Raw genomic sequence first — 25,122 nt, 5'->3', positions numbered from 1 at the left:
TAGCTATGTATTGGATAATGGCACAATCATTTGGGCTTTTTTGGGCTTATTAAATGTTAATGTAGGTTCTCATTGAATGTATTTAATATATGTCTCATCATGCTCAGGAAGCATCAGTTTGGAATTGTCATGCTGATCAAAGCTCTAATAAAATCCAGGCAGGTTTATATGCAGCCCTCATCCTCCACATACAACACCGGTTCTGCCAGTCACATTCTGTTAAAGGTCCCCAAAACACACACATCCCTGGGTCGCTCGTCTTTTCAGTTCGCTGCAGCTTGCGACTGGAACGAGCTGCAAACAAACACTCAAACTGGACAGTTTTATCTCCATCTCTTCATTCAAAGACTCAAACATGGACACTCTTATTGACAGTTGTGGCTGCTTTGCGTGATGTATTGTTGTCTCTACCTTCTTGCCCTTTGTGCTGTTGTCTGTGCCCAATAATGTTTGTATCCTGTTTTGTGCTTCTGACATGTTGTTGTCATGTTGTGTTGCTACTATGTTGTGTTGTTGCCTTGCTATGTTGTTGTCTTAGGTCTCTCTTTATGTGGTGTCGTGTTGTCTTTCTTGTTTGATGTGTGTTTTGTCCTATATTTTTATTACATTTATTTGTATTTTTAATCCCAGCCCTGGTCCCGACAAGAGCCTTTTGGCTTTCTATAGCCCATAATTGTAAATAAGAATTTGTTCTTAACAGACTGGCCTAGTTAAACAAAAAAAAACAAAAAAATGCTTTTGAATGACACTTCCGGTATTTTCGGGAAATACCGGTTTACCTGGGAGAATTTACTTATTCTCAGACAGGAACATTTGTAAAATACCTGGAAAATATTCAATCCTACCTATAATCACAAAACCATAACAAGGTGGTCAGAGATATTTTACCGTAGTATATTTATTTGCATTGAGACAAAAAGCTCAAATTGCAGTTATGTTACGCTATGTATAAGTCCCCCCCCCCCCCCCCCCCCATTAATAGCAATGCTGTTAATGACATAAGAAACTCAATTAACTGTGAAGCAATATGATGATGCAAGGACGCTCAAATTCGAACCCTAATTGTGCATCTTCACAGTTGACTTTAAATGATGCCCCTCCCCGTCTTTACCATCTACAGCTGTATCAAACCGGGTCTGAAACAACAATCTGAAACTTTGACTCCACAGTTTAAAACGTAGATATAGGCTAGAATAGAATAAACAAACGTATTTGCATGTGAAATGTCTATCGTTCCGTATTTCCAGCAAGAATTCTAGAAAATTTTGGATGAAAGTATGAAAGAAAACCAAAGTCACTCCATCTGAATACCGACACCTCTATTGGAGCGCGCAGTGTCTTGAGCTTTTCTGTGTTCGCTGTGACGTTAGTTACCTCCTGGCAGCCAGCAAGTCACTACCGGAGCGGAGCCGCTTGAAAGATGCACAAGTAACCAAGTAGGGAAAGACAGACAGGGGAACACTCCCATTACCGGGCACGTTAGCTGTAAAAACTGAATATTTTCCTCTGTCAGAGCGGAAGAGTAGAATAGATTCTTACCCCGGAGCTGGGGGTTACGTTCGCGATACTCTCCTGCAATGGAAAGACTTTTAACTTGTCTCATTGCTGCGGGAAGCTTATTCCTTACAGTTCGAGGAGAAGTATTCAAAGGTAAGGCTCGTCATTTACTGTGTAGTGTATTTTGTTTGTTGTTCAAAGACCTATTAATTTGAAGTAGCCTGATCTAGTAGGCTATAACGGGTGCGTCGCGCTCTCTGTAGAAGAACGCATTCCGAAGTTGTCTGGAGGGCAGTCCAGTGTCTGTATCAACCTAATACTAGAAGTTTTCTGCCGAAGAGCCTGTGTATGTTACTTGGGCTACAATTTCATTGTTTGCCAGGAAAATTAGCTTATGGCGAGTTTGTATATGGTTGTTTTAATGTCCCCTTGTCCATCAGTAAATAGATCTGTTCAGGTAGTTTAAACAGACCGATGTGCCCCAGCCCAGCTCATTTGAAACTTTTATAATGTAGTCAGCACTGTGGTACGCTCTTTGACCAAATACAGTGTAGCAAAATGTCGAGATTCTCTTCCATTTTGGATTGTGGCTGTAGAATACTTTGGAAATTATTTATATCATCCATAACCACTATAGTTGTTGAAGAGTTTAATGCGCTACTTTGTATATATATATTTCTGATGCGGTCAATTTCACGTCGGTTTCAATTTGGGTGACTGTCAGACTGACACCGACTTGTCTGAAAAGTTAAGACATCTTCGAAGACCGTATCGAAGCAAACCGTTACTTTTTATATATGCCAATCTATTTTAAGCAATCGAAGTCTAATAACCTAACTTCATATTTCTGCTTCTTGTTATAGACTGTCCTTTAGCGTAGAATACCTATATTATTGTAGCGTCACTGCATATTGGCAACACGCCACAGTGAAGGGATTGGCAGTTGTGGAGAGCTATATCTTTCGGATTGTTATACAGATGCTATGATCTAGATTGATTGTGTTTGGCTGGATGAGAGCTGCATTTCACATCTCAACTGTGGCTCATTGGAAGCATGTAACTATGTATTTTATTATATATATTTTACATTTGTTTATTAAACTAGACAAGTCAGTTAAGAACAAATTGTTATTTACAATGGCGGCCTACCCCGGCCAAACTCGGGCGATGCTGGGCCAATTGTTGCCGGCCCGATGGGACTCCAAATCATGGCCAGATGTGATACAGCCTGGATTCGAACCAGGGAGTGGAGTGACATCTACATAAAATGCTTTCGACCACTGCACCACTCGGGATCATAAATGTATATATTAGGTCAACAAATACATCTGTTTTTCTTCAGTCATGCCACAGTAGATGTAATAATGATACTCAATGGCACACAGGGCAAGACTACTGCTTTGGGGCCCTTGGGTTACTGACCCAGGAAACGCATACATATATTATTTTTTAGGACAACAGCATTAAAACATATTTTGTGATAATGTTGTGCTTTTAAAGTAAATTTCTTGCCATTCTACACTTTTTACCATGGGTGAGAGAAAAATGTGTTCTTATAGCTATTTTCCTACAATTCTAGATAGTTTATCATATGCTATGGGGGGGCTCCCAACGCCACCCCATAAAACAAACAAACAATTATTTGGTTAGAAGCCCCCTGGAGGTTGTGGGCTCTGGGGCATGTGCCCTGCATGCCTGTTAGGTAATCCGGCCCTGATCCCACATGTTAAGCATTGGTGTATTGTCTTTAGTTTTACATGGGAGAATGATGGTGGTTCTTTAGTTCAATGTAATGAAAAGTGTTTTCGGTATTTGTCTGAAGAGTGACATTTTAGCAAATGCATTGGTTGGTTTCTTAGTCAAACATTTCTGAATGTGTTTAGCTTATTTCCCCCTAATGTATTATGCAAACTAACTGGCCTATTTACTCAAGTCTTTATGAAGTTTAATTTAAACAACTTTATATGGGGCTATACAAAGTTGTTGAAATTTTAAAGTAGACTAAATAAAATCTTGAATAGGAGCAATTGAAGTAAGTTCTCACTCACATTTGTATTCTAATTGAATGAGCCAGACACATCTCTTATTGTAATTGTTTCCATCTACTCGTAATTGTTTCCATGCAAAAATGACAATTTCATGTAATAAAAATGCCCATTTAGACAGTATGCTATTCATCTACATCAGTAACCAGTGTGTTCTTCCCAGTTGTTCTCTATGTAAGTAGCCTTCCTACTAGATTCTTGAATAGATGTGGGACTGCGAAACTGTCCCTCTCTCTGCCTCTCAATGTCTTTACATGCGATGCCTGATGGTGGCAGCATCGTACATACAGAACCCTCCACACAAGAGATCTCGAGGCTCAGGATTTGGTCCACAACCTCATCCAATACATTTTTCCTCCGCCACCAATATTAAAAAGCACAGAGGCAAATATTTGCTAAACAAATTATTCCTAATGGAATGTAAATAACTATTTTGTTTACTTGCCAATCAGAGAGTAACAAAGCAGTGATGGAATTACACATGCAAATTAAGAGCCTTTTTTTTATTTAATGTAAAAATGATTGCTAACAAACTAATTAAAAAGTGGCTGCAGTTGTTGTTCTCCCAAAATGTTCAGTAGTTCCAATCACATTGCCTGCATGCATTCCTGGTCCTTGGTGGCAACCATGCAAGGAGAGATTACTTTAAGGCTGTTGCATTGCAATTCCCTGCTTGTATCACTCAAGTTGTCTATGGGAAGCTAGACACAGGCTACCACACTTCACTTTTGTAGAAACCCATAGACATGCGCTGAATGATACACGGTAGGTATGGGAGATCAGGCTACAGTACATGTCAATCAAGGCAAACATCATCAAGATGAGAATCTCCAAGAAGTGAAGTTGAATGGTTATTCTCTTGCGTTGCTGTAAGTTCGGGCTAAATTGTTATGAGATGAACATGATCGTTTGTAGCCTTTGCTCCGCTGAGCCTTGTGTTTGGACACCGCACAGGGCCTGGCTGGAGTGACCCTAATGCATTCTGGATTGCGTTATTGTGTCTTGTGTGACCATGAAAGCCAGGATATCCTCTGGCTGTCCCAGATGGTCTGATGATCTCCCTGCACTGTTTCTTCCGTCCATTCACTGCTATAAATATCTATATTGTTAATGTGCCGAGCTGCAGACCTTTAGTGTACGCTGTATAATGTTCATAGTTCTTCTTCCTTGGACCTGACCACACAGCCTTTCTGTGGACCGTTGCTGTCTCTCGCCTCTTTTCAACTACCCACTTTAAAATGATTTGTCTTTAAGACAGACTCCCAGCACACGAAGTAAAACCAGTCAAAAAGCTCTCTATAGAAACTGTAGTAGAGTTAGTGGTTGTTCACATACAGCCCAGACAGATGGAGCTCTGCTGAGCTATCTGCACCAGTGGAGAATGAAATTAAAATCTCCACAGCCATCCCAAGATGGAATAGTTGCCCTCATAATGATGATAACACACCGTAAGTAATTAACTGGTATTATTAATGTCCACTATTGTGTTTCTGTCATACATACCCAGCTCTTTTGACACAAAGAAAGTCTTCCGTGAAATTGCAAAAATGCCCCCCCCCCCCCCCAGTAGAAGTGAGGTGTCTTTATGCTCAGGCCAGGGAGGGCAAGGGGCCGGCCAGTGTTTTGGTTTAAATTGGTTTAATTGTGTACAGACAGTATAATTACCCATTAGATGTGACTCTGAAAGAGATGCTGAGCAAACAGGACCCTCTTTAATTAAACTCGGCCCTTCTGGAGGGGGGGGGGTACGGCCGGACACACAGGGAAATGGGCAGGAGAACCCATGAATCAGCCAGCATGCCTATACAGTGAGGGCAATAGAGGCCAGGTGGTCCAGTCAGCGATTTGCACTGCATACCCATCAGGTTTAATGAACTGCTGAGATTAAAAGAAGCTCTCGCATGATTTACGTATATTCATAATTCCTGATGGATAATGGGGTTTACTGAATTTCGCTAGAGGCCTTTTGTAGGTGACTGAGTCAGTCTAGGCGCTCAGGAAAACGGCTAATTAATTCACCAAGGACCAACCCTGCCCCACTTACAAGCCTTCAGCACAGGGACGCTACTGTTACTAGGATGTTGTTACTTGGGGGATAGGCTGTTTTTTTTTTTTTGTTCCTGCTTCCTTGCATGTTGTTTTCCTGGAAGAGGAACCAGGTTACAGTAAGGGGGGCAGGTGAGTAGCCCACACTGCTGCAGCTCCTCCTCTCCCAGTCTCTCTGCCTTGGATATATGAGTATGACCGCAGGCAAATCTCTCCATTACTGTCATCCTGCATCTGTGGCACTGTGGAGTCGTCATTACGGGTCATTAACAGTATGGGGCCACATTGTTCTTCTCAAGCATGAGAGGAGTTAATTTTCCTCTGATCTAATAGGAACGACAATGACTTTTAGTCACAAAAGGATGTTTGCGAAATGCAACACCCCCCCCTCCCTACCCACCCAGAGGTTTTCTAAAGGAAATGGGGCCCACCTCTGCTTTAGCATGGCCTAAACATCAGGTAGTGATTCAGTATAGGGGCCCACCTCTGCTTTAGCATGGCCTAAACATCATGATTCAGTAATGATTAAACATCAGTTAATGATTCAGTATAGGGGCCCACCTCTGCTTTAGCATGGCCTAAACACCCTATACTGAATCATTACCTGATGTTTAGGCCATGCTAAAGCAGAGGTGGTACCCTATACTGAATCATTACCTGATGTTTAGGCCATGCTAAAGCAGAGGTGGTACCCTATACTGAATCATTACCTGATATCGGCATAGTTTGTCTACTGCTGCGAAATCCTTGGGTCCCCCTGAACCCTCCCATGAAGCCATTTTATTTCTCAGGTGTGTTTGTTTCCAAACCATGATGCCCAGTGCTATTCCCTGTCACTTATTTCTGTCTCTGCTCAATGTGGAAGGTATATATATATATTTGTATGGACCATGTAGTGACAAATATATATATATATATAGATATATTAATGACTTTATAATTATTTCCCTCACTTCTCGCTCATGCCACTGTTATTTATTGTAAAGCAAGCAGAAGGGCCGTTTTTGAATGGATCTTTATTCGTCACATTAATTGGGGATGTTGAAAGGGGCAACACTGCGTACGTGCTGGTCTTTAGCTTTGCAGCATCATTAACTGTTTGGCTGTTGATTTTAAATTTGCGGCTTTCTGAAGTCCGCCCTATTAGTGATAGTTTGTTACATCCATCATCCCCTTTGTCCAGGGTTCTGTCCATGTCAGAAAGGCTTAATGAGGCATCTTAACAACAGTAAAGAGTCAGTGATTTAGTGAGACTGATGGAACAAAATAGCCAAGCTGTGTGTGTGGCCTTCATGGTTTACCCTAGATATTCATCTTGCAGTATTTTTTTCTGAACATTTTTTTGGGAAAATATGACTAATTCTGCTCCATGTTGCCTTTATTTGAGAATCTTAGTTCCTTCTGCCACAGCGCAGCCTCCTTGAAGTGTTTCACCTCTTTGTCCTGGTGTCAAACATAAATCATATGACTTTAATATTTCACAGCCTGGTCTCTCTGCCTTCTTAAGCCAATTTAGGTTTACCCAGTTTTGGGATGAGTGCCATGACCCTGACCAGGGCAATACTGGCTCCAGGAGGAACATTTTAATGGTATTAATTGTCCTGTCAGTGTGTGGTCTCATTGAAACTGTCATCTCTCTGGGACCCACTGGAAACACCGACAGGGGCGGGAAGCAGTGAAACCAAAAACAGGCAACAGCTCTTGTTGAAGCTCTGTCCACGTGGTGTTAAAATCTGTTGGATCTTTACATGAGGTTTTAGGTCTTAGTTTGAAAAACTAAGGGTGGCTTCTTTAAAGAATCTCAAATATTAAATATATTTTGATTTGTTTAACACTTTTTTTTTGGTTTCTAGTTGATTCCATGTGTTATTTACTAGTTTGGATATCTTCACTATTATTCTACGATGTTGAAAATAGTAACATTTTAAAGAAAAACCCTTGAATGAGTAGGTGTGTCCAAACGTTTGACTGTGTGTCTTAAAGAAGAAACGGCTCCTATGAGAAGCAGTCAAAGCTCTACTACTACTTATGATTTGTTTTAAGGCTGATCTTAAAGACACGCTAAACCACTGTCGGGGCCTGCATGTCTTCAAGTGGTCAGAACTTCTACAAATAAGATTTAGCAGGAATTTAAACTGTAGCACGATAGGCAAGAGGCGTTTTGACAAACGCCACAAGCGAAACATTGAGGTAAGAGTGTGCAAGTACATTCAGCAAAATCTTAGAGGGATTCATTGATAATGAGGGTCATCGGCCCACTGTACTAAATAATGTTGTCGCACACAAACCGTCCTAACCCCATGGCCAGCCGGGCCTGTCTCAACACATGATGGACTGATATTAAGAGGCCCATATTAAATCCAGGCCAGCACATTACAATAAGCCACTGGATACTGTTGAAGAATACACCCGCAACCAGACATCTCTCCACAGGTCAGAGGAATGAACGTCTCCTAAATTATAATCTCAGTGGTGGGCACCAAAAAAACTCCTCAGTCGTAGCCTCCTCACCGACGGATTCTAATGAATTAACATTGTGTTTTAAGATGCAGGTTTAACATTGACTGGAATACACTAAAATATGCACAATGCATACTCTCCTGACTCCTAGTTGAGTGGATTCCACACAGTGCAGGAAGCAGTAGGAATGCTTCTGGAAATTCTCAGAACTTCTCAAATGTGTTCAAAGGCGAGGCGTGTAAATATTTTGATGTATTGTAATTCTATCTTTATCAAAATGATCTTTTTAATAGCTGTCCTCTGAGGTTGTTCACAAGTGCTGCCTTGCTTTACTATAATGTCTGTGTGATTTTAACTGGGAGATGAAACAGAAAGCCATTAAAACATCACAGGCATTAATGGGGAGAAGTGCTGAGGGATTTGGATATGTGAACAGCATATGCTGCCCGACGGGGACAGACACTCTCTTTACCCCCAGGGAAAGGTACTTAACCTATATTGCAACTGTAAATATTCATAAGTGGGTAATACGTTAAATGTGGAGTTAGACTCCATACATACCTCATGCCAACTCTAAGGAAATGGAGTATTAAATGAAGTGCCTGTAAAGTGACATTGACCTTGTGACTGCGGATTTAGGCCCATCTCCCTGCATGTATTTACGTGTGAGTGTGTGGTCCAGACTTGGTGTTGGCTTCGGTGTTGTCATTTCAGGGTGTGTTTATGAGCGTGGCAAATATTTGGGTCAATGTCTGGGGGGGGGGTTCAAGAAACTTCAGAGTTCAACGAGCCCCAAGTGGGTTGTGCAATGTTAACAGAACGCTTAAAGTTAGAGCAGAGTGACCCTTATAAGGGCTATACTAGTTATGAAGTTGGGCAAAACCTAAGCTGGCCAGGCCTTTCTTTTTAAAGAGATTACTTTCCCATTTGCAACAGAAAATACATGTCGACTATAACCTCGTGATGGATACTATGGATACTTCATCTGCCTGAAAAGTCCCAGTGTTTTTTTTAGACTTATCTTACTAAATCAAGATCGTAGCAGTGACATCGACGCTGCAGCTTCATAGTTTGTTTAGAACAGACTTCAGCACGGAAATGCTTTTTCAAATCTCCAGCAAACCATTCATCAACTTAATCTCCATATGGATTCCAGACATACACCCTAGAGGAAACCATATCATGATGAATAGGGGAACTTAGAGCGGGATACATACAGTACTGTAGTGGCAGCACTGCTAGATTCTGGACAGCTTGGCTCCTGTGGGGAAGTGGAAGGGTTTTGTTTGTCTATTGTAACTTTCTGGATTTTCCCTCCTCATACCCAACAAATTCATGACAAACTAGTCGTAATGGAGGAGTCTTCCATCTGATTTCCCACAGCAGAAGTCCATGATCACCAACCCAGCTCCGCCACCCATTCATGACCTCGCTGGTGGCTCCATGAGGTTCACTGAGAAAGCATGAAATTAGCCCCCCGAAAGGACAAACAAGGCAAATCTGAAATGGCCAAAATCGAATTGAATCCAAATCGGCAATAGTTACTGCTTGGTTTTCAGATCAGTCTGTGGCAAACAACTTTTCTTCATCCTCAAGTTTTGCTTTTCGAATGCCCTAATCCTCCTACTAAACAGCAAAAGAAAGCGACTATTGCCGTCCCAACATTTTTTGTGTGTTTTTCTCAGTATTGCACAAAAGGTCTATCAGAACGGATTGAAGCTCTCTGGTGATTCACTAAGATGGAGGACTGTTCATATGGTAGGTTGACCCCTTTTGCTGCCAAGCTGGGATGTTGGAGCCTGACTGGCTTGCTGGCACGGTAGCACAGTCTTATAGACATACAGGGGGGCGGCTGGGTCTTAAAGACACTGCTTCAAGCCAGGCAGAGAAAGAGCTTTGCATTACAGTGGGCTGGAAGATTGGCAGATGGGAAGGCAGGCAGTGCTCATACAGTCAGCGAGGGGAATAGGGTAGGAGGCAGGGAAGCAGAGAGACGATCACTCAGGCAGGCAGGGCTGGTGGCAGGAAGCGGAGCCACTGAGCCCCAGGCCTGTCCAGGGGCACTGCATTAACAGGCCTATCCAGGTGTACTACAGTAACGAGGGCGCCTCCAGCTCAGCACTGCCAGACCTGCTACTACAGTCATCACATCAGTGCATCCCTCACTGCTCCTTCAGGACGAACCCCCTCACACCCAGCCCTGTCAAGCCTGCTACACATCACCTCATCTGGGGTGAGCTCTACTGCCAGGAGCCCCTTTCATGGATGTCTTGGAAGAGATATGGCACTATGCTTTCAGTGTCGTGTCACCGTGCGGTGGGGGCGGGTTGTTGGCCTAGTAGTCTGTTGAATCCCACCTGCGTCAACAGTAAAAGCTGTTCAGTGCCGGCCAGCACCGGGTGCTGCATTAACAGCATTCTGTATCAGAGGCAATTAAGTTCTGTCTCCATTCCAGGGAGTGTTTCACTGACTTGGTGATATAGTGCAGAGACCGTGTAGAAACCCCCCACCCCCCTCTTGTTTTCTTCACTGTGGTGCCCCCCCCTCTGTGAAGTGTTGACACCACAGCCTCCAAAGAGAACCCAGCAGGCAGTAAACTCTCTCCTCCTCACCTGATGCACATCTAAACCCAGACAGCTCCCAACCCAACCTTTCAAGACGGGGCATCACTGGGGTAGACTGAGGATTTGTTGTTGCTAGCTTCCGCTAACTCGGCTTTAACTAAAACCACTGCAAACTAATAAGCCCTCTCCTCTTTCCCCCACCACCCCTCTATAACCATTTTACAGAGCTAGATGTGCAGCAATCCAGAGGGGATTGGGCATAATCCTTTTAGCATAGGAGAATATTGTGTTGAGATGGAGCAAGGCAAATAATGAAGGCATGTGTTTACCTATATTCCCCCTCACCTGGGGGGATAATGATAGCATGTGTTTACCTATATTCCCCCTCACCTGGGGGGGATAAAGATGGCATGTGTTTAGCTATAATTCCCCTCACCTGGGGGGATAAAGATAGCATGTGTTTAGCTATAATTCCCCTCACCTGGGGTGGATAATGATAGCATGTGTTTAGCTATAATTCCCCTCACCTGGGGGGATAAAGATGGCATGTGTTTACCTCCCCTCACCTGGGGGAGATAATGATAGCATGTGTTTAGCTATAATTCCCCTCACCTGGGGGGATAAAGGTAGCATGTGTTTAGCTATAATTCCCCTCACCTGGGGGGATAATGAAGGCATGTGTTTAGCTATAATTCCCCTCACCCAGGGAGATAATGAAGACATGTGTTTAGCTATAATTCCCCTCACCTGGGGGGATAATGAAGGCATGTGTTTAGCTATAATTCCCCTCACCTGGGGGGATAATGAAGGCATGTGTTTAGCTATAATTCCCCTCACCTGGGGGGATAATGAAGGCATGTGTTTAGCTATAATTCCCCTCACCTGGGGGGATAATGAAGACATGTGTTTAGCTATAATTCCCCTCACCCAGGGAGATAATGAAGACATGTGTTTAGCTATAATTCCCCTCACCTGGGGGGATAATGAAGGCATGTGTTTAGCTATAATTCCCCTCACCTGGGGGGATAATGAAGGCATGTGTTTACCTCCCCTCACCCAGGAAGATAATGAAGGCATGTGTTTAGCTATAATTCCCCTCACCTGGGGGGATAATGAAGACATGTGTTTAGCTATAATTCCCCTCACCCAGGGAGATAATGAAGACATGTGTTTAGCTATAATTCCCCTCACCCAGGGAGATAATGAAGGCATGTGTTTAGCTATAATTCCCCTCACCCAGGGAGATGGATTAGTGCAACCAGAGGGTTTTGTTGTCAAATTTCTTAAGTTGCTTTCAAGCATGAACGGATGAAAGCAAGAAGGGCCTTTCACGCCTAATAGGGCAGAAACAGATGCACGGAGTCACCCCCCTAAACCCGGCATCCTTCGTAGCCCTCTTTAGTCACCAGAGAGGAAAGGAAACTTAAGATGGCCTGTACTGGAGGAAGTCCTGGGCTCTAGTCACCAGAGAGGCATCATTAGATGTTCCGTACTATAGGAAATCATGGGCTCTGCCCAGCATTGCACATGTAGGTATACAGGCACGAATTAACAGACACACGCAGGCAAATATAGATGCACTGCACACATACCTCAACGTGCACACGCCTGAACATGTATGTCCAACCACACACTTACGTTGCGACATGGTCTGCTCTGTTCAATACATTATTCAGGGACCTCTAAAGACCTGGCTGACGGAATGTGACAAACATTTCAAGCACCCTCTGTTCTAACCCCCCGCCCCCTTTCACCAGGAAACAGCAGTAGAACATTCCAGCCCGGTCTTCTCTTCCCCCTGGGACCATTTACTCCCTCATAACTCTGTGCACCCCTCCTTCCCCGCTCCCTCCTCCAGGCCCTCTACTGCCTTCCTTCCCTTCCTCCCTCCTCCAGGCCCTCTACTGCCTTCCTTCCCCCCTCTCTCCTCCAGGCCCTCTACTGCCTTCCTTCCCCCTCTCTCCTCCAGGCCCTCTACTGCCTTCCTTCCCCCCTCTCTCCTCCAGGCCCTCTACTGCCTTCCTTCCCTTCCTCCCTCCTCCAGGCCCTCTACTGCCTTCCTTCCCTTCCTCCCTCCTCCAGGCCCTCTACTGCCTTCCTTCCCTTCCTCCCTCCTCCAGGCCCTCTACTGCCTTCCTTCCCTTCCTCCCTCCTCCAGGCCCTCTACTGCCTTCCTTCCCCCTCTCTCCTCCAGGCCCTCTACTGCCTTCCTTCCCCCCTCTCTCCTCCAGGCCCTCTACTGCCTTCCTTCCCTTCCTCCCTCCTCCAGGCCCTCTACTGCCTTCCTTCCCTTCCTCCCTCCTCCAGGCCCTCTACTGCCTTACTTTCCCCTCTCCTCCAGGCCCTCTACTGCCTTCATTCCCTTTCTCTCCTCCAGGCCCTCTACTGCCTTCATTCCCTTTCTCTCCTCCAGGCCCTCTACTGCCTTCATTCCCTTCCTCTCTCCTCCAGGCCCTCTACTGCCTTCCTTCCCTTCCTCCCTCCTCCAGGCCCTCTACTGCCTTCCTTCCCTTCCTCCCTCCTCCAGGCCCTCTACCTTCAGAGGAGTTGTGAGTGTGTGGAGGTCTCTCCCTCCCCTCTCCCTCCCCGCCACGGCTCCTGTTAAAGCTCTTAGCGAGGTGCAAAGGCCTAGACACTGATAGGCGCAGGCATCAGGCTCTCTCTCTCTGTCGCTCTTGTTCTCTCTCTTCTCTGTCCTGGATTTCCAGGCCATGTGTCTCTCCTCCCCACCTGGCTATTTCTCTGTTCTCTAGTAAAGGAGGGGAGAAGTGAAAATCCTTTTTCTTCTCCTGTTCACATTAATTTCCCTCATCCTTAATCCTACTCTTAAGCTCCTGGGTAGTGGAGAAAAGCCCTCTCCTTTTCACCTGACCATCATAAGACCTTAGAACACACCGCTCCCCCCACCCCTCCGTACTTACAGGGAGACTGGGCTGTTTTCCTACAGACTTCAGGCTTGGTGTGACATAGTGGCATTAGATATTTTGGGGGGTTTGTTTGGATTGAACCTTTATTTAACTAGGCAAATCAGTTAAAGAACAAATTCTTATTTACAATGACGTCCTACCCTGGACAACGCTGAACCAATTGTGCACTGCCCTATGGGACTCCCAATCACGCCTGATTTTGATACAGCCTGGATTCGAACCAGGGTGTCTATAGTGATGCCTCAAGCACTGAGATGCAGTGCCTTAGCCCACTTGGAGCTCTGGATGTTTCTTGATGTCTCACTTTTTCAGTGTAAACATAAATATCCTCCCTATGTTCTGACACTTTGTGGAAGAATGTTGAGCATGGAGCAACGCAATCCTGGAAAAACCACCTTAGATCATTTTGAATGGTTATATAATCAATGTTTATGGCGGTACACAGACATTCTATATGCTTTTTAGAAGCGTGTTTTGTATATAGTTAGACAATTGGCAATAAGAAGCCACATTTATCCCTGCATAGGTCTCCTGAAATAACTCTCAGTGCAATCACATTGGATAGTTTCCTACATGTAGTGTACTAGGCAGTTCAACAGTCCTCCCACTCCGCTCTCCTCTGCTGTGATTTAGATCATGCTGTCCCAGCCACGGATAGCTGTACTATTACATACCTCACTGACTGTAGCTTTAAAACAGATGTGTGAGTCGTCGGAGAGGTTACGCTCACATCTTTAATGAATCTGTGTGACGGCTAATTGCTGCCAGGGTGCCGGTAGGTTCCTTCGGAGAGGCTGGCCCCATGCCACCCAGAGTGGCAGCAGACAATGGCACTTCCACTCCCCCGAGCCCCTGTCACCCTGGCAGCTCTAATTGTTCCTCTTTATGGATCTCTGTGTGGCATGGCAGGGACATGTCGATGTGAGGCTGCCCGCCTTCACCCGCTTTTTCACGGGTGCCAAGCCCGCTATCGCCCACGCCACCAACCTAAACCCCCGCCCTCTCCATCCCGGAGTCACAGTGGAATGCATTTTTGCAGGCCACCATGTCATCCTGACATGTAAATTGCCAAGAGGACGTGTGGCGTCAGGCATCGAGAGCATGACAGTACAGCACTTATGCTGCCCGCTGCACAGAGGAAAGAAAGAACTCCGAAAGAGAAGGGCAGCGTTCGAGTTCATTTTTTTTCCCCTTACGTTTGTGGGAACATAATAACAGACGGGTCTGTAATTATTGCTGCAGTATGACCTGAACGCTGCCACACTAGATGGTGAGGTCTAGGGACCGGTTGTGACTATAGAGGCTGAGTAACTGGTTTTGATGTTCTCTTCATCCTATCTGCTTGAATGATTTGGGGTCACACAGACGTTCCTTCCCCTGAGTCGATACTCTCTCTACATACCTATTGATTAGCATGTCTTGTTGTAATGATTTATCCCAGCAGGCTCCCAACATATTGGCCTGTGTTTGGAGCACTATGCTACAGGGAGAATGCACTCACTGAGAAGCCTAATGTCTGGGTGGTTCCTGAGGTCTGGATGGGTCTACCACATAGGACTAGTAGCACAGACTCATTGCTGTGTGTGATCTGACTCACAGAAATAAAACAGTCCATTAGGGAGTGGTAATCTCAAAATGCTCATTTCTTCTCTCCTGGCTTCTCAACTACTTCTGTCTAAACTTCCCAATCAGAGGCCTCCGTTCTTATTTTAATCTCAACTCTGAGCCTTCATGTCAGTCAGCGACTTCACAAGCGCTCCTCTTGCTCTCTCTCTCTCTCTTTTTTTTCTGTCTCTGTCTCTTTCTTTCTTGTTAACCTTCTGGCGCGCTCCTTTCTTCCCTGGCACAAAGACCAGACCTTTCCTCCGCCCCTATCTCTCTCTCGTAAGGCACAGAGGTTGTCACAACGCAGGCCTCCATAGCTTGACAGCATTCTGTACCTCCAGCCCCTCCAACAATACTCATACCAGGCAGGTCCTCAGTGGATCCATGGGTGATAGTGGGGGACCTTCCAGCTGTGGTACTGCCTGGGTAGAGAGACTGAGACCGAGGTCTTTGGTGCATCTGACCCTCCCCTCTGCCTGCTGGCCTTCTGTGATGACCTTCTAACTGATTCACCAGGGGAATATCACTCCTCTCTCCCCTCCAAACAAAGCAGGAGATTGATGAAAATCTGTGTGAGAATTCCTCTTAGACGCTAGCAGTGTTTCATGACCTCTTCTGGACAGGTGTGTGTGTGAGAGCACGTTCACATAGCGTTTTCCCACCTGGTGTGTGCCCGGCAGGATCAGATGCCCTGTCGAGAGATGCCATCTATCACCCCCCCCCCACACACACACACACAAACAAACACACCTTTGAGTGGGAGGCTTTCATATCCATCTTCTGGCATCACAGTGAATATATATTCACGCGTCACACTGAGTGACGCATTGTCAGCCAGCATGGAGCAGCATTAATACACAACTCAGACATTATTAAAGCACAGCTGGTTAGGCCCACTGTACAGCAGTCCTCACTGTACAGCAGTCCTCACTGTACAGCAGTCCTCACTGCTGCTTCGTAGCCATCCTCAAACACTCTTCCCCCAGTGGGGATGGGTGTGAGTCAGCACCTGCGACATCTCTGGCTCCTCTTGTCATAGTTTCCAGCCACACAGGAAGTGGCAGGGAGAAAGGGCAGGGCGCTGATTGGTCCATCCCGCGTTTCCTGGTGAGCTCAGTGTGATCTGGTTGGGTGGCAGAGCCAGGACAGGGGGAGACACAGGAAGCAGAGCCAAAGGAAACAGAGCGTCAGGGCAAACAGAAACAGAGATCATATCAGACCATTAGACATGAGCTCATCGGGTGGGAGAGTAGAGTGGTTAACAATCACATTTGGTGACCTGATTTCACTCCCGGGCGTCAACATTTCCCCAATATTTCATATCTGCTTTTCCTTTTGATGGAATGAATGACAGTAGTGCCCTAAACTAGCTAGATGGCTGCACGGGACACTTTATTAAACTGTCTCAGACTGGCAATACTTCCAATTAGAATGAATGACAGTAGTGCCCTAAACTAGCTAGATGGCTGCACGGGACACTTTATTAAACTGTCTCAGACTGGCAATACTTCCAATTAGAATGAATGACAGTAGTGCCCTAAACTAGCTAGATGGCTGCACGGGACACTTTATTAAACTGTCTCAGACTGGCAATACTTCCAATTAGAATGAATGACAGTAGTGCCCTAAACTAGCTAGATGGATGCACGGGACACTTTATTAAACTGTCTCAGACTGGCAATACTTCCAATTAGAATGAATGACAGTAGTGCCCTAAACTAGCTAGATGGCTGCACGGGACACTTTATTAAACTGTCTCAGACTGGCAATACTTCCAATTAGAATGAATGACAGTAGTGCCCTAAACTAGCTAGATGGATGCACGGGACACTTTATTAAACTGTCTCAGACTGGCAATACTTCCAATTAGAATGAATGACAGTAGTGCCCTAAACTAGCTAGATGGCTGCACGGGACACTTTATTAAACTGTCTCAGACTGGCAATACTTCCAATTAGAATGAATGACAGTAGTGCCCTAAACTAGCTAGATGGCTGCACGGGACACTTTATTAAACTGTCTCAGACTGGCAATACTTCCAATTAGAATGAATGACAGTAGTGCCCTAAACTAGCTAGATGGATGCACGGGACACTTTATTAAACTGTCTCAGACTGGCAATACTTCCAATTAGAATGAATGACAGTAGTGCCCTAAACTAGCTAGATGGCTGCACGGGACACTTTATTAAACTGTCTCAGACTGGCAATACTTCCAATTAGAATGAATGACAGTAGTGCCCTAAACTAGCTAGATGGCTGCACGGGACACCTTATTAAACTGTCTCAGACTGGCAATACTTCCAATTAGAATGAATGACAGTAGTGCCCTAAACTAGCTAGATGGCTGCACGGGACACTTTATTAAACTGTCTCAGACTGGCAATACTTCCAATTAGAATGAATGACAGTAGTGCCCTAAACTAGCTAGATGGCTGCACGGGACACTTTATTAAACTGTCTCAGACTGGCAATAGCTCCAATTAGAATGAATGACAGTAGTGCCCTAAACTAGCTAGATGGCTGCACGGGACACTTTATTAAACTGTCTCAGACTGGCAATAGCTCCAATTAGAATGAATGACAGTAGTGCCCTAAACTAGCTAGATGGCTGCACGGGACACTTTATTAAACTGTCTCAGACTGGCAATAGCTCCAATTAGAATGAATGACAGTAGTGCCCTAAACTAGCTAGATGGCTGCACGGGACACTTTATTAAACTGTCTCAGACTGGCAATACTTCCAATTAGAATGAATGACAGTAGTGCCCTAAACTAGCTAGATGGATGCACGGGACACTTTATTAAACTGTCTCAGACTGGCAATACTTCCAATTAGAATGAATGACAGTAGTGCCCTAAACTAGCTAGATGGATGCACGGACACTTTATTAAACTGTCTCAGACTGGCAATACTTCCAATTAGAATGAATGACAGTAGTGCCCTAAACTAGCTAGATGGCTGCACGGGACACTTTATTAAACTGTCTCAGACTGGCAATACTTCCAATTAGAATGAATGACAGTAGTGCCCTAAACTAGCTAGATGGATGCACGGGACACCTTATTAAACTGTCTCAGACTGGCAATAGCTCCAATTAGAATGAATGACAGTAGTGCCCTAAACTAGCTAGATGGCTGCACGGGACACCTTATTAAACTGTCTCAGACTGGCAATACTTCCAATTAGGCTTACATCAGAAATATTGTCAAATATATTTCATGTGATTGTACATTTTGTGACCTTAATTCGGGGGAAGCACAATCCAGGATTGATAATGAATCAGCCCTGTGCTGTTGGAGTCAGATTCTAGAGGAGTAAGGAGAGGAAGTCCTTTCTCGTTTCACTTTTTCTGTCAAGTTCTCTTCCTTGCTCTCTTTCTCGCTCTCAATTTCAATTTAAGGGCTTTATCGGCATGGGAAACATATATTTACATTGCCATAGCAAATGCAATGGATAATGAACAAAAGTGAAATAAAAGAATAAAGACATTTCAAATGTTATGTCTATATACAGTGTTATGATGTACAAAAGGGAAAATAAATAAACCATAAATATGGGTTGTATTTACAATGGTGTTTGTTCTTCACTCGTTGCCCTTGTGGCAATAGGTCACATCTTACTGCTGTGATTGCACACTGTGGTACAGTATTTCACCCAATAGATACGGGAGTTTATCCAACTTGATTGTTTTCAAATTCGTTGTGGATCTATGTAATCTGAGGGACATAGGTGTCTCTAATATGGTCATACATTGGGCAGGACGTTAGGAAGTGCAGCTCTTTTTCCACCTCATTTTGTGGACAGTGTGCACATAGCCTGTCTTCTCTTGAGAGCCAGGTCTGCCTACGGTGGCTTCTCTCAACAGCAAGGCTATGCTCACTGAGTCTGTACATAGTCAAAGATTTCCTTAATGTTGTGTCTGTCACAGTGGTCAGGTGTTCTGCCACTGTGTACTCTCTGTTTAGGGTCAAATAGCATTCTAGATTTGCTCTGTTTTAATTCTTTCCAATGTGTCAAGTAATTTATTTTTGTTTGCTCATGATTTGATTGGGTCTAATTGTGTTGCTATCTTAGGGCTCTGTGGGGTGTGTTTGTGAACAGAGCCCCAGGACCAGTTGTTTATGAGGCTCTCATCAAGGTTAATTTCTCTGTAGGTGATGACTTTGTAATGGAACGTTTGGGCTTGCTTCCATTTAGGGGGTTGTAGAATTTAACGGCTCTTTTTTGGGGGGGGATTTTGATAATTAGCGTGTATCCTCCTAATTCTGCTCTGCATGCATTATTTGGTGTTTTACGTTGTACACGGAGGATATTTGTTTTAGTAGAATTCTGCAAGCAGTCTCTCAATTTGGTGTTTTGTCCCATTTTGTGAAAATCTTGGTTGGTGAGTGGACCCCAGACCTCACAACCATAAAGGGTAATGTGTTCTAGAACGGATTCAGGTATTTTTAGCCAGATCCTAATTGGAATGTCTAATTCTCTCATCTATTCTAGCCCCTCTATTGGGCATTGCGTGTATTCTCTTCTTAATCCCCACTGATGCGTATCAAAGTAGTGTTGTGAAGGTGTACACTGTATTAGTGATGTAGTACAATACAGTAAGCACTTTATTTATTTTAAATTTAAAAACATTTTTTACCTTTAATTTTACTAGGCAAGTCATTTAAGAACAAATTCTTATTTTCAATGACGGCCTAGGAACAGTGGGTTAACTACCTGTTCAGGGGCAGAATGACAGATTTATACCTTGTCAGCTAGGGGATTCGAACTTGCAACCTTTCGGTTACTAGTCCAACGCTCTAACCACTAGGCTACCCTGCCGCCCCGTATTCAAAAATGTTGGTCCGAAGTCTTGGTTGAATCTTTGTGATGCGCAGGTCAGTCATCATGCGGTGTTTGAATGAACATTGCTAAAGTCTTTACCCAGAAATCCTTAAATGTTGACTCCAAAGTAGGTACAATGATACAGATCATCATTATATAAATCGGGAAGGCATTGGTTTACAAAACTCTACCTTCACATGTATGACACTGAACAGTACTAAAACACTGCTAGCCAAAAGGTCTCATGATTGGTGTGCAATTTGAATTAAAGGGCAGCTATTTTTTTCCTCCACAATTACAAAATTGTCTCCTGATGTGGTTTAAGTGTTGTTGTGGACTTGGAACATTTTTATATATATATTAGTCAAAGTTAACATACACCTTAGCCAATACATTTAAACTCAATTCCTGACATTTAATCCTAGTAAAAATTCCCTGTCTTAGGTCAGTTAGGATCACCACTTTTTATTTTAAGAATGTGAAATGTCAGAATAATAGTAGAGAGAGTGATTTCTTTCATCACATTCCCAGTGGGTCAGAAGTTTACATACACTCAATTAGTATTTGGTAGCATTGCCTTTACATTGTTTAACTTGGGTCAAAGGTTTCAGGTAGCCTTCCACAGGCTTCCCACAATAAGTTGGGTGAATTTTGGCCCATTCCTCCTGACAGAGCTGGTGTAACTGAGTCAGGTTTGTAGGCCTCCTTGCTCACACACGCCTTTTCAGTCCTGCCCACAAATTTACTTTAGGATTGATAGCCACTCCAATACCTTGACTTTGTCGTCCTTAAGCCATTTTGCCACAACTGTGGAAGTCTGCTTGGGGTCATTCTCCATTTGGAAGACCCATTTTCGACCAAGCTTTAACTTTAACTGACTGATGTCTTGAGATGTTGTTCGATATATCCACATAATTTCCCCTCATGATGCCATCTATTTTGTAAAGTGTAGCAAAGCACACCCACGACATGATGCTGCCACCCCCGTGCTCCATGGTTGGGATGGTGTTCTTTGGCTTGCAAGACTCACCCGTTTTCCACCAAACATAACAATGGTCATTATGGCCAAACAGTTCTATTTCTGTTTCATCAGACCAGAGGACATTTCTCCAGAAGTATGATCTTTGTCCCCATGTGTAGTTGCAAACCATAGTCTGGCTTTTTTATGATGGTTTTGGAGCCTTTCAGGTTATGTTGATATAGGACTCGTTTCACTGTGGATATAGATACTTTCATATCTGTTTCCTCCAGCATCTTCACAATGTCCTTTGCTGTTCTGAGACAGAACGCGTCTCCTTCCTGAACGGTATGATGGCTGCATGGTCCCATGGTGTTTATACTTGCGTACTATTGTTTGTACAGATGAACGTGGTATATTCAGGCGTTTGGAAATTGCTCCCAAGGATGAACTAGACTTGTGGAGGTCTACAATGTTTTTTTTTCTGAGGTCTTGGCTGATTTCTTTTGATTTCCCCATGATGTCAAGGAAAGAGGTACTGAGGTTGAAGGTAGGCTTTGAAATATATCCACAGGTACACCTCCAACTGACTCAAATGATGTCAATTAGCCTATCAGAAGCTTCTAAAGCCATGATACTATTTTCTGGAATTTTCCAAGCTGTTTAAAGGCTTGTTTAAAGTCAACTTAGTGTGTATAAACTTCTGAGCCACTGGAATTGTGATACAGTTAATTTTAAGTGAAATAATCTGTCGGTAAACAATTGTTTAAATAGATGTCCTAACCGTCTTGCCGAAACTATAGTTTAACAAGAAATTTGTGGAGTGGTTGAAAAACTTGGGTTGGAGTCATTAAAACTAGTTTATGTAAACTTCCGACGTCAAGTGTGTGTTTGTGAGAGAGTGATTTGGAGAGTACAAACCTGATAAATCTAAGAGAACTCAAACTAAAGGAAAACTGAATTTTTACCATCGTGCACGACTGTCCTATCAATCCTGTTGACTAGTCACTTTACCCCTAGATATGTACAGTAAATAGCTACCTCAGTTATGTGTTCATTCCTGGTCACTTCTCATTTTATATTAACTTTCTAACTCTGCATTGTTGGAAATGGACCCTTAATGAAGCATTTCACTTTTAGTCTAGAAGCATGCGACAAATACGATTTCATTTGTTTTGCCGGGAGGGTCATGTTTTGATTTATTTTTTTTGCTAAATTAGAGTATACCCACTTTGCCAGGCACCACTACACACTACACTTAACTGTGCCTAGATGTGGTCAGAAGTTGTGGTTGTTTATAAATTCCCTCCACAAATGGATTTTAATAATGAATGAACACAATGAAGTAAATTATGGAGCTTCAGCTTCATTTGTTGCCGTATTGATTAGACCTTGTGTATTTGAGGCTGCAGGGCCCTATGCTCGTAGTGTGGGACCGAGTCTGTTCACGGCAGGGAGGGACAATTCCTGTGGGGAGGAGTTTATGACAAATTAGGTCAATGAGTCGGGTCAGTTAGTCCAAGCGGACTGTTCTCTATAGAACGCATTTCTCTTTTTAATCGACCCACCATAGCTCCACCTAGAGATGTGAGGTCCTGAAAAGCCAGAATCAGATAAATAGTCTCATTATCCATCACTAGGTTGAATTTCCAGCTATAATATCTAACTTTGTCGTAACATTTGCATGGCATCGTGTCTTCCCACATCTCAGGAAGCGTCCAGACTAAGAATCCCTCCCAAAAGGGATATGGGTGGTGGGAATGGCTGGATATCATGGAACCGTTTGTATTAAAATCACTCCTTTTTTAATAATTGTTTGCTATTCATGAAGCTATTTTCACTTGATCCTTCTGGGTGTGTAGCATAAAGGCCATACTCAAAGCAGGTCAGGATTAAACCCTTTAGATTCAGCCTGCCCCCGCTCAAGAATTATCTATCAATTCTCAAGAAACCCGGGCCAGATTGAAAGTTTATTATGGTCCTCTTCTGTTGGGGAGATGAAGAGAACACGTGGTGTGCCCCTTATCTCTCTTTAAGACACGCTCAGAGGAGCCCAGCCACAGTGGCCCGCCACACAGCCTGATCCTCTTACAGGAAACAGCTGACTTTACACTAATTAAAATTCTACCTCTACAGTGATTTATGATATGTCTAAACTCCTCTCTTCTACTACTCACAACAGATGTACCCAAACCCAGCCTGGGGCTTGGGTGAGAGGTCTGGAAGCCAGGGGGTCTTCAGGTTGGTCCTGGTCTGGGATAAGGAGCCATCTGTGAAAGTGAGGATTAGCAAGGAACAAGTGAATCTGATTTCAAATATATTTATGTATCCGTCTTCAGTGACGTGTGCAGAGTTCCTGTCCCCCATCTGGAACTGGATAGATTTTGTCTGTGTGACCTCGGGTTTACTTTCACAATATGGCTAGTTTTTGAAATGTGTTTCTGTCTATATGAGCTGTGAAGAGTTCAAATGCATGAACACACTAATTGATTAATCCTAATTGCACACATTCTGCCAACAATTGTTTCTTATTTAGACAGGCGATTTTAAACAAATCCTTCTAACGAACAAATGTAAAGTCTCTCCTGGCATCTTCTCAACACCTTTCTTTCATCAGCACCACTGGTGTTGCTGCTAAAACACAAAATGCGAAAGAGGCCCAGTTAAGGAAAAATTATATGGAATGCTGTGATGACACCCCCCCCCCCCCCCCCCCCCAACCAGTCAGATGGAGGGATTCTGTTTCTCTCTGATGGTTCTTTCACTCCAGGCAGGTCAGGCAGAAGGCCACCAGTCCTCCATCCTCCTCTTCTCTGTGTGCTGATGCTGTGTGATAAGAGCAACATAGGAGTGTATGTGCTTGTGGAGGAGCAGGGAGCTGACAGACCTAGCGTTGCCCAGGGCCCTGTTGCCCAACATGAGGGGGTGAGGTGAGGAGAACCAGCAACCGTGCTGCTGGTGTCCTCCCGACGGTGGCACGTCTTGGCTTACACTGACTGATCAGGGGAGACAAGCGCCGCATGGATGGCAGACACACCTCGGCCGGGGTGGCCGCCTGCTGCTCCCGCCCCGGACCTTTCTATCTCTTCCCTGTCCCTCCCCTTCTCAGTCTCCCTTGCTCATCCCTCTTCTGCCATCCCTTGTCCACCCATACCGCTTTGGATGACAGGAGGTGAGGAATGTTCCTCCTGACAAGGTGCATGATGGGAGGTAGGACCAGTCCACGGAACGTTTTCGGCGTATCGACTCCAAACCACAGCGAGCTCCACTTATCCGCCCAAACTCCAAACTGCCCATTTTCTGCTCTAATAACCTGCTAAGAACAAACACGTCATACATAAACATAGGAACGCACAGCACAGCCAGAAGGAATAAGATATTAAGCCGGTAGTGTAAAGTTCAGTTTTTTGTAGATTTGTCTTCATGTAATATTCAACATGTCAAACTGGAATGGTGTTTTCCGTGGTTATGTTCACAAGCCTGCTTTTGATGGAGACACGCATTTTTCTTCATGTCCGTAAAATGCTAGAAGAAATTACACATCAGACCTATGTCATTATTTTTTTAAAGCACCGTAAGTGGTGCTCCACTCTTGCGAAAGGTGACTGAGTTTTTGGGCGCTGTAGCCAAGGTCTACACTGAGGTGGCCCATGGCAGGGTTTATCTCAGATTGTCCCCTTCACTGAGGGTCTCCTCCCTGACACACACACACACACACACACACACACACACACACACACACACACACACACACACACATTAAAGCCTCGATTTGAGGGAGATGGCAGTCTGTCTGAGGCTGCTCCACTCTCTCCCCTCCCTAATCTCCTCCACACAAGTATCAGTGAAATGTCAACTGGCCTTCTGAGGCCTTCTCTCCTTCTTCACTCCTTTCAACCCTGTTCCTCCTTCCCTTGGCTCCTGGGCAATTCCACAGTAACGAGTGATCCTGAGACACATTTGTCACTTTATAACATCCCAAACAAAAACCAATGATTGCCAAGTTAAACAAACCATACAACTCTATGTACATAAATACATTTACATGAAGAACAGTGCAGATGCAAAGTTTGGTAACCAAATAACGGTTTGTGCCGCTATTTTTCTTCAAGTAAATGTTTGTTTAGTTTTGTTGTTTTGTCCCGCATTACGCTGTTACCTTGGAAATGCCCTCCTCCTTGCTTCCATGCTGG

At 44.2% G+C, this 25,122-nt stretch overlaps 1 protein-coding gene across 7 annotated transcripts in view; it reads left to right on the top strand.

Annotated features, from left to right (window-relative positions):
- Window positions 1-1,182: 1,182 nt before the first annotated feature.
- The window catches only part of LOC135522887 (receptor-type tyrosine-protein phosphatase mu-like), a 313,769-nt gene continuing 289,829 nt past the window's right edge, over window positions 1,183-25,122 (top strand). For all 7 annotated transcript variants that reach the window (XM_064949557.1, XM_064949559.1, XM_064949554.1 and 4 more), the window contains exon 1: window positions 1,183-1,650. In XM_064949557.1, coding sequence (XP_064805629.1) covers window positions 1,578-1,650 — 73 coding nt within the window. In that variant the 5' untranslated portion in view covers window positions 1,183-1,577. The remainder of the gene's footprint in view (window positions 1,651-25,122) is intronic.

Source organism: Oncorhynchus masou, chromosome 30 (genome assembly GCF_036934945.1).
Source record: "Oncorhynchus masou masou isolate Uvic2021 chromosome 30, UVic_Omas_1.1, whole genome shotgun sequence".
NCBI classification, from domain to species: Eukaryota; Metazoa; Chordata; class Actinopteri; order Salmoniformes; family Salmonidae; genus Oncorhynchus; species Oncorhynchus masou.
Note: the sequence above shows the minus strand (reverse complement) of the source record. Positions and strands in the feature narration are given on the sequence as shown.